General features: G+C 43.9%; 1 protein-coding gene across 1 annotated transcript in view; it reads left to right on the forward strand.

Moving 5' to 3' along the window:
- Positions 1-487: 487 nt before the first annotated feature.
- The window catches only part of LOC111966879 (glutamate receptor-interacting protein 2-like), a 36068-nt gene continuing 25831 nt past the window's right edge, over positions 488-10724 (forward strand). The window contains exons 1-7 of the mRNA XM_023991834.2: positions 488-675; positions 1951-2096; positions 2683-2769; positions 2868-2943; positions 3681-3826; positions 6662-6809; positions 6978-7147. Of these exons, the coding sequence (XP_023847602.2) occupies positions 488-675; positions 1951-2096; positions 2683-2769; positions 2868-2943; positions 3681-3826; positions 6662-6809; positions 6978-7147 (961 nt within the window). The remainder of the gene's footprint in view (positions 676-1950; positions 2097-2682; positions 2770-2867; positions 2944-3680; positions 3827-6661; positions 6810-6977; positions 7148-10724) is intronic.

Below are 10724 nucleotides of genomic sequence, written 5' to 3' on the forward strand. Positions count from 1 at the left end.
GTAGCTGACCCCATCCCACTATCCATGACATCCATCAGTTTATATGTAGCTGACCCCATCCCACTATCCATGACATCCATCAGTTTATATGTAGCCGACCCCATCCCCTATCCATGACATCCATCATCAGAGAGTAGAGGGAGGGGAGAGAGAGAGGAGAGAGAGAAAGTGAGTCAGACAGAGAGAGATAATGAGGGGTAGAGAAAGAGACAGAACGTCAGAGGCAGAGATAATCAAGCCGTGTTTGTAACAGTTCAGACAAACAGACTCTGTGTCCCAGATGGATGCTGACTCAGTGACTCTGTCCATCCACTGTTCCTCCTGTGTTTTTTCCCTGTGTGTCCCTGTGTGTTCCTGTGTTTCCCTGTATGTTCCTGTGTGCCCCTGTGTGTCCCTGTGTGTTCCTATGTGTCCCTGTTTGTTCTTGTGTGTCCCTATGTGTTCTGTGTGTTTCCCTGTGTGTTCCTGTGTGTCCCTGTGTGTTCCTATGTGTCCCTGTTTGTTCTTGTGTGTCCCTGTGTGTCCCTGTGTGTCCCTAGAAGACTACCGGGGTGTGACCACCGTGGACCTGATAAAGAGGGAGGGCAGCAGCCTGGGCCTCACCATCTCCGGGGGGTCCGATAAGGACGGCAAGCCCAGAGTGTCAAACCTACGGCCAGGTGGGCTAGCTGCCAGGTGAGATCTCCACTGAGATGACACATCCGTAACCTGGCAACTGCAGCGAGCTGTCTGTATGTGTTACCCACACCATCCACACTGTAATACACCGCCTCACACTAACCTGGGGATCATAAACGCTGCAGATCAGCTGTTTACTGGGTGATGTGGAGCCTGGAACTGATATTCCACCAGAGCATAGTTTAGGAGAGTGTCTCCTATGTTAATAAACAATCACACAAACTAAATTAAATTACATCTTACTACAGTGAATTAATTGGTATTAAGTTAATGTAGAGATAACTGTTTTAAGCGACTACCTGCTGTATTTAATTGCCTCCCAATTCACTTGGTATTCATAGTGATTTAAAGTTTCTATTTTGGAGTGTGGAGCGATGTTATTTCAGTAAAGATAGTTGAATTAACATTCAATTCATATAATTTGTCCTTATGTCAGCCATAAAAGAACAAAACGCAGTGGAAAGCTCTCTCACGCTTCAGAGTGACTAAGTGGCATGTGACCGCAGCCTCTCATCTTTATTTATTACACACACACACATATTAAATACTGGAAAATTAATTTATTTCTGCCACCACAAAAGTGTCTCAGTATAGAATGTGGTCGACCGACTAGATATGACAATCATATGATATTACTTAACAGCTTATCTCACTGCTATTATAACCATTACACCACTGGCCTGTTTGCTAGTCGACTCGGTTGGTCTCATATACACAATATATCTATGTTAAGATGAAAGCGTATGACTGTGTTTGGTAGGCTCATGCTGATGTGTGTGTCCTGAGTCACTGTAGCGATTGGCAGTAGCCCAGAGGTGTAGCAGAGCAGCACATCTATTTAATTAGCATCCAAATGAGCATCGTGTTGACTCACAATGTCACATGGGAGACATCATGTGAAACATGTCTCTCATCTCTATCTGTCTGTCTGTCTGTCTGGAGAATTCTAGGGTTGCATCTATTTGCATAGCTTGTGTTATAATTAGACAGACTTTCTGCTACAAAGATGCCGAACATTAGTCATGACAGGGCAGTGATGAAGATACACAACAACGTTCTGAAGCCATGAATCAAGAGATTAGATGTTGTTTTCAGAGTCTATCATTAGTGGGGCAAGGAGGTTTTCCTAAACATGTGACCCAACCAACCCAGAGTTATTCCCTGGCTAAGTGACATGGTCAGGAAAAACTCATCAAGCAACGTCTTCAATGTTCTCTGCTGGGGATGTGCTCTATTGTAGCTCTAACTGAGTGCCTCTATCTCTCCTTGTAGGAGTGACCAGCTGAATGTGGGAGACTACATCAAGTCTGTGAATGGCATCAACCTGTCCAAGCTCCGCCACGATGAGATCATCAGCCTGCTGAAGAACATAGGGGAACGTGTGGTGCTGGAAGTGGAGTACGAATTACCTCCCTTTGGTACGAGCACTTCTAGTGTGTATAGTCCTGCGTCTATTATAGTAGGTCTATAATATCCATATATTTTCAAATAACATATACAGTAGTGGAGATAAGGTCAACATAGCTTGCCTTTGTTCTTGGTTGAAAAAGCTTCCAATTCTCTCTGTTGTTGTCTTCTCATAATGGGACATTATTCCAGTACAGTAGTTGTCAATCTATTTCTGGACTGTGACCCAGCAAGTAAACAAACTAATCAGAATCCCAGTGGAGGCTGGTGTCATTTTCAATCGGAAGACACGCTCATTTGATGGCCCAAATGGAATGAATGGAATGTGTTTGATTTCTTTGATACCTTTCCATTCCAGCCATGAGCTGTCCTCCCTCCACTGGATGATCCAGTTTTGACCCATAAGGACCAAAACAGCAACCCAGCAGTGGGTCACAACTCACATTGGCAGTTAACACTAACCCTGAACCCAAGGACCCTGTACAGCAAACGAGAGGGGAAAAAAGCTAAGATAAAATAATTCAAACTAAGGTTAAAACACTGAATGTGAATCATGAATGTGACAGTTGTTCTCTCTCTCCCCATCTCTGTTTTCAGTCCAGAATGCTCCCTCGGGTGTCATATCTAAGACCATAGAGGTGTGCCTATACAAGGAGGGTAACAGCTTTGGATTCGTCATGAGAGGTAGGCATCATTCAGTCTGCTAGAATGTACAGTGTGTATAATGAAGGGTGGCAGAGGAGGAAAGATTGAACCTGATTGTGTGTGTTCTGCTTCTCTAGGAGGGTTCCATGAAGACTGGCACAGGTCTTGTCCTCTGGTAGTGACCTACGTACGGCCCGGGGGTCCTGCTGATAGGTAAAGACATGCATAGGTGTGTGTGTGTGTGCGCACGTGATTATTCCCTCATGAGTAATTTCACATGAGTAAGCGATTAAGAAGCTCTGGAATGCCTTGTTTTCAGTCAGTGTATATATCTGTGTGCAATCTGTACAGCTTGCTGGACCTGGTTTTCTCTTTGCCATTTGTTTCAATGGCAAATGCTATTGAAAAGATGTAGTGATGCGTGCCCCCCAGACCTATGGAAATGCAGTCATGCATTAATGTTATATCCACATTAACAGTATAAAGAGCAAGCTTCATCCTAAGGCTAGGGACTAGCTAGCTGAATGCTGTACTGCACTGTTTCTGTCCAGGATTTCTCAGAAGATTAAGGGCAACATACATTGTATATACATCATATAAATCAAACAGTGACATGTTGAGTGTACTGTACACCATGAGAGAATATATAGATATTATTTATGCTTATTCATTTATGTTCATTAATGTCCTGAGAGGTCAGAGGTAGAATCTATCTTTTACCAGAGAGAGGACATTGGGAGCTGTTTGGTGGCGAAAGATGACTGTACTGCAATGTCCAAAACAACCCTTTCTTCCCTTCTTAATGTTCCTCTATTCCTAGAGACAGCAAACAGAAAGATGGTGACCATGTGATGTGTCTGTGTGGACGGAGTGCCTGCATTCGATGCCCTCTCCTTCATGCACACTTACGGGTTAGTGTTCTCTCACCTCTCTCTTTGTCTCCCTATCAGAGAGGGCACACTGAAGGCTGGTGACCGCGTGCTGAGCGTGGATGGGATGCCCTTAAACCGAGAGAAGCACGCTGACGCCCTCACTATGCTGATGCAGTGTAGCCAGGAAGCCCTGTTCCTGATTGAGTATGATGTCTCCCTCATGGGTGAGCACACACACGCCTGGCGGAGGGGGAATATGTGAGAATACGGCAGGCCGGGCAACATCGCTCTGAGGGTAAATAATGTGTCAGTTCCACAAGAATGTATTAGGGTGTTGTCTGCGCAAGACGCAACCCCAGGATTCACACGGCTCCAAAAACACTGAGTAGGAATGGTATAGCAGGTACATACATACAATCGATAAATATACTTTAATAATTCCAATATAAAAGTCTACTCTATATTGTATGGAAGTATACAGACAAACAATCCGGAGGTTTAGGGTGATTTAAAAATATATATAAATTTTGCTGGTTGCGTCTGATTCTTTTATTCTTCTTAATTAAGTTAAAAAGCAAACGGAGATCTAGGCTTTCATATAGCCGAATTAGTCCTAATTAACACGAGTGCTTTCTGAGACAGACAGACAGACGTTCTTGCTTTAGAGCGAGCCCCTCAGAAGGATACAGAATGTTGAGGACAGAGATTGCATCCGGTTGGTGAGGTCAAATGTTAAATAGCCCTTCAGTCTGTTCTCCTCCAATATGAAAATGATTTTACTACCTTCATCTGGCAAGCAGCACACGCCCCTCAGTACAGCTTTAAGTCAGTGACAGTCATGCCTGGGTTAGTCAGCCCGGGTCTCGGACACTCCTCTGGTACGATGACACTTCCCAGGCACGATGACACTCCCCAGGCAGGACAAGGTTGTATGTAAGTCCCATACAAGGTCTCAGACAAGCGGATGTTTCCGTTGCGCTGCAAGCCCCTAGCTCTGTCGATTCTCTGTATCACTGGATAGGTTGTCTCATATGTCATCAGCTGAGACAGATTGACCTCTGTACTGCCATAGTTGAGTGTTAAGTGAGGTGGGTTGAGGTGAAAGGGAACATCCTTGTTTCAAATATAGTTGGAGAGCATCATTATCAAACCAAATGCCCTCTGAAGTAATATAATGGGCTCTTCAGTTTAGAGAGAGGAGATAATGAAGAGTGTGGTGGTTCATTTCTTTACTATCAAATGAGGAGAGACAAACTTATCACAAAAGTCAGAGTTATACTTAAACTAAATCTTTAATCACTTATTAATAAGGGAGCAGGTCAATGCAACGCACACATACAAMGTGAATTGATTGATTGCTCTACGATAATGATGGCTGGTCAACAATTCGCGCTCAGATGATTCGTTGAGAGCCCCGAGACAACAGTACAAAGGTATTTTATAGCCAAGATACACCCCTTTCAACCTACATGACGAACAACAGATGTATAGAATGGGTCACAAGGTTAAGATTTGTATGAAAGGCACCTATAATTCATAGCAGACAGTATCTGCTGTGTCAACAGTTTTCATTGTGTACAGTAGAGACCAGTGTCTGGCCCCCCAACTCCATACTGGAGCCATGTCTCCCTGGTACGATATAGAACAGAAACATTAACTCATGCTCTGGAATGCTCTTTAGGTTWTATCACCCAGAAGACATTGTAAATCTCCTGCCAGTGTTATTTCCCAGAGGCCCATCCTCAGTAGAACACACACACACACAATAGTTATACGAATCCTCTATTMATTTGCATAAAACAACCATTTGATGCAATACAACTATTATAACACCATCTTGTATTTTTCCACCATAAGAGAAAGTAAATGTGTATCAAATCAAACTTTATTTGTCACATGCGCCGAATACAACATGTGTAGACTTTGCCATTTAATGCTTACTTACAAGCCCTTAACCAACAGTGCAGCTCAAGAAGAGTTAAGAAAATATTTACCAAGTAGACTAAAATAAAATGTGTAATAAAAAGTAACACAATAAGAATAACGAGGCTATATACAAGGGGTACCGGTACCGAGTCATTGTGCGGGGGGTACAGGTTAGTTGAGGTAATTTGTACATGTAGGTGGGGGTGAAGAAAAAAAAGGAGGGGAGTAGTGTGTGTCAATGTAAATTGGCCGGTGGCGATTTTATTATTTGTTCAGCAGTCTTATGACTTGGGGGTAGAAGCTGTTGAGGAGCCTTTTAGTCCTAGACTTGGCGCTCCGGTACCATTTGCCGCGCGGTAGCAGAGAGAACAGTCTATAACTTGGGTGACTGGAGTCTCTGACAATTTTAAGGGCTTTCCTCTGACACCGCCTATAGTGTAGGTCCTGGATGGCAGGAAGCTTGGCCACAGTGATGTACTGGGCATTTCGCACTACCCTCTTTAGTGCCATACCGATGCTGAGCAGTTGCCATACCAGGCAGTGATGCAACTGGTCAGGATGCTCTTGATTGTGCAGCTGTAGAACATTTTCGCGCATTTTCGCGCGGTCCCGTGTGGCTCAGTTGGTAGAGCATGGCGCTTGCAACGCCAGGGTTGTGGGTTCATTCCCAACGGGGGGACCAGGATGAATATGTATGAACTTTCCAAATTGTAAGTCGCTCTGGATAAGAGCGTCAGCTAAATGACTTAAATGTAAATGTAAATTTTGAAGATCTGGGGACCCATGCCAAATCTTTTCAGTCTCTTGAGGGGGAAAAGGTTTTGTCGTACCCTCCTCCCGACTGTCTTGGTATGTTTGGACCATGATAATGTGAACACCAAGGAACTTGAAACTCTCGACCCACTCTACTACAGCCCGTCCATGTTAATGAGGGCCTGTTCGGCCCGCCTTTTCCTGTAATCCACGATCAGCTCCATTGTCTTGCTCACATTTCCAATATGTCCTAAGTACTCAGACACGGATTTCATCACTTTGTACTGTAGCAACCTTAACCCAACACCAAGCGACCTCGTCAATTCGCTACAGTACTATGGATGTTCCCCCTTGATGTTGTGTATGTCTGTGTCTCTCAGAGTCAGTGCAGCAGGCCTCTGGCCCCCTACTGGTGGAGATWGTGAACTGTCCTGCAGCCAGACTGGGTGTCAGCCTAGCTACTGCTGTGTACAAGAACAAACAGGTCATCGTCATCGACAAGATCAAACAAGCCAGTGTGGTGGAAAGGTGAGGCAAGCCACCTKTCACAAACAATGTCTCACTTTTTACTTGAGTACCAAAGAGACCATACTGTATTTTGCATGAAAATTGTGTAGCTTTAGAATAAATGTGATAAGCTTTTCTCCTTTCAAATCCCTCTCTGTCTGTYCCTTTCTTACCCCTTCTTTCTCTCAGGTGTGGGGCATTGCATATAGGTGATCTCATCCTGTCTATAGATGGGACCAGCACTGAGCACTGTTCAGTGATGGAGGCCACACAGCTATTGGCCCAAACCTCTGACATTGTCAAATTGGAGATCCTTCCAGCCAATCAGAGCAGACTTCCCGTGAGACCCCAAGACACAGGTCAGTCTATCAGAGGACTTGAGCCATATCCCAACACTCTCCAAGGCGTCCGCTCCTSCCCTCCTCACAGGACTTTGTTTATGTAATGTTTAGGTAGTTTTCTATGTACAGTGGCTTTAGTACCCCTTAACTTATTCCATATCTTGTTGTTATAGAATGACTTCAAAATGGAGTAGATTTTTTTCTCACATCTAAACAATGCCCCATAATGACAAAGTGAAAACATGATTTTAGATATTTTTACAAATGTATTGAAAATTAAATRCAGAAATATCTAAGTCACATACAGTACCCCAACCCAATTGAGAATTGACTATCTCGAAGTCAATACATGTAAGAATCACATTTGTCAGCGAGTCTTTCTGGGTAAGTCTCTTAAGAGATTTGCACACCTGGATTTTACAGTATTTGCACATTGATAATTTTTGTCATTCTTCAATCTCTGTGAAGTTGGTTGTTGATCATTGCTAGTCAGCCATTTTCAAGTCTTTGCCATAGATTTTCAAGCCAATTTAAGTCAAAACTGTAACTAGACCACTCGGGAACATTCAATGTCATGTAAGTAAATCAGTGTATATTTGGCCTTGTGATTTAGGTTATTGTCCTGCTGAAAAGGTGAATTTGTCTCCCAGTGTCTGTTGGAAAGCAGACAGAACCAGGTTTTCCTGTAGTATTTTGCCTGTGCTTAGCTTTATTCTGTTTATTTTTAGCAAAAAAAATTCCCTAGTCCTTGCCAATGACCAGCATACCCATAACATGATGCAGATGCCACCATTCTTGAAAATAAACTACATGGTATGTGGACACCTGCTCGTCGAACATCTTATTCCAAAATCATAATATGGAGTTGGTCTTTGCTTCTATTATAGCCTCCATTTTCCTAAGAAGGTTTTCCACTAGATGTTGGAACATTTCTAAGGGAACTTGCTTCCATTCAGCCACAAGCGTATTAGCGAAGCCTGGCGCTGATGTTGGGCGATTAGGCCTGGCTCGCAGTCGGTGTTCCAATACATCCCAAAGGTTTACGATGGGGTTGAGGTCAGGGCTCTGTGCAGGCCAGTCAAGTTCTTCCACACTGATCTCGACAAACCATTTCTCTATGTACCTCGCTTTGTGCATGGTGGCATTGTCATGCTGAAACAGGAAAGGGCCTTCCCCAAACTGATGCCTCAATGTTGGAAGCACAGAATCGTCTAGAATGTCATTGTATGCTGTAGCGCTAAGATTTCCCTTCACTGGAACTAAGGTGCCTAGCCCGAACCATGAAAAACAGCCCCAGACCATTATTCCTCCCTCCACCAAACTTTACATTTGGCACTATGCATTGGGGCAGGTAGAGTTTTTCTGGCATCTGCCAAACCCAGATTCGTCTGTCAGACTGCCAGATGGTGAAGCGTCATTCATCACTCCAGAGAACGCGTTACTACTGCTCCATAGTCCAATGGCGGCGAGCTTTACACCACTCCAGCTGACGCTTGGCATTGCGAATGGTGATCTTAGGCTTGTGTGCGGCTGCTCGGCCATGGAAACCCATTTCAGGAAGCTCCCGACGAACAGTTCYTGTGCTGACGTTGCTCCATGAGGCAGTTTGGAACTTGGTAGTGAGTGTTGTAACCGAGGACAGACACTTTTTACAGGCTACGCGTTTCAGCACTCAGTGGTCCCGTTCTGTGAGCTTGTGTGGCCTACCACTTTGCGGCTGAGCCGTCGTTGCTCCTAGACATTCACACGTCATAATAACAGCACTTACAGTTGACTGGGGCAGCTCTAGGGCAGAAGTTTGACAAAGTGACTTGTTGGAAAGGTGGCATCCTATGATGGTGCCACATTGAAAGTCACTGAGCTCTTCAGTACAGGCCATTCTACTGCCAATGTTTGTGTTTAGACATTGCATGGTTGTGTGCTCGATTTTATACATGTGGCTGAATCCACTAATTTGAAGGGGTGTCCACATACTTTTGTAGTGTATGAAGAGTGGTACTCAGTGACGTGTTGTTGGATTTGCCTCCAACATAATGCTTTGTATTCAGAACCTATAGTTCATTGCCTTTTTTTTGCAGTTTCACTTTAGTGCCTTATTGCAAACAGCATGGATGTTGTGGAATATATTTTTTTCTGTACAGGCGTCCTTCTTTTCACTGTGTCATTTAGGTTAGTATTGTGGAGTAACTACAATGTTGTTGAGCCATCCTCAGTTTTCTCCTATCACAGCCATTCAACTCTGTAACTGTTTTTAAAGTCACCATTGGCCTCGTGGTGAAATCCCTGAGCGGATCCCTTCCTCACCGGCAACTAAGTTAGGAAGGACACCTGTATCTTTGTAGTGACTGGGTATATTGATACATTATCCAAAGTGTAATTGAGATATTCAGTCTGCTGTTAAAAAAGAAAATCTACCGATAGGTGACCTTCTTTATCGAGACATTGGAAAACCTCCCTGGTCTTTGGGGTTGTACCTTCGTTTAAAATTCACTGCTCGACTGAGGTGCTTTACAGATAATTGTATGTTTGGGGTACAGAGACGAGGTAGTCATTCAAAAATAATATTAAACACTATTATTGCACACAGAGTGAGTCCATGCAACACCGCTCTCAGCAATTGAATTCTCTCTATCACAATCAATCTCTCTCTGCATTCTCCTCTCTCCTGAACAGAACACTGGCATTTATATAGCTTCAGGAGTCTAATTGGATACAGCTGCGTCTTGACGAGGGTGCGGGGTCAGCTCCAATTAGCCATGGAGTCGACCAGTCAGCTGCTTGGGGAGAATTCAGGAAGCCATCTTCTGAAACACACACTCAAATACACAAACTACAATACAGAAACTGGGAACGTAACAGCCAGTGACACAAAATCTCAATTGAATCAATTACAAATTCAAAATGTGGAAAAAGTCTTGGTGTGGGCATACTTTCTGAWGGCACTGTCTGTAACCCAGCAGACACAATCCAGATAACCTGCGTTTTCARCATATTCACACCCCTACATGGTGACCTTTCTTAACTGCTGCTGCTTTAAAGGGACTGCAGAGGGTTTGCTGCCTCCTCCCATGTTCTGTGAATCACGATGAGTGTGGAGAGTGCTGGGAGGCAAGCCTTGTGCCCTGGGGTAGACCGCCGGCCTCTTATGCATAGTGGCAAGCTACGCACCCACAAACACACACACACCTCTCTGGGAAGGTTCATGCTGTGTTTTTTTCCCCAGGCTTCTATCTGGCCCAACGGTTTGAGGTGGTTTCTTAGCATGTGAAGCTGGAAGGGATCACTGGAACCGATGTGTGGTAGAACTATCAAATCAAATTTTATTATTCACATGTGCCGAATACAATAGGTGTAGGCCTTAATGTGAAATGCTTACTTACGAGCCCCTAACCAACAATGCAGTTTTAAAAAATACGGATAAGAAATAAAAGGAACAAGYAATTAAAGAGCAGCAGTAAAATGACAATAGCAAGACTATATACAGGGGGGTACCAGTACGGAGTCAATATGAGGTAATATGTACATGTAGGTAGAGTTATTAAAGTGACTATGCATAGATGATAACAACAGAGAGTAGCAGCGGTGTAAAAGGGGG

This window comes from Salvelinus sp. IW2-2015, linkage group LG7 (assembly GCF_002910315.2).
Source record: "Salvelinus sp. IW2-2015 linkage group LG7, ASM291031v2, whole genome shotgun sequence".
In the NCBI taxonomy this organism is placed as follows: Eukaryota; Metazoa; Chordata; class Actinopteri; order Salmoniformes; family Salmonidae; genus Salvelinus; species Salvelinus sp. IW2-2015.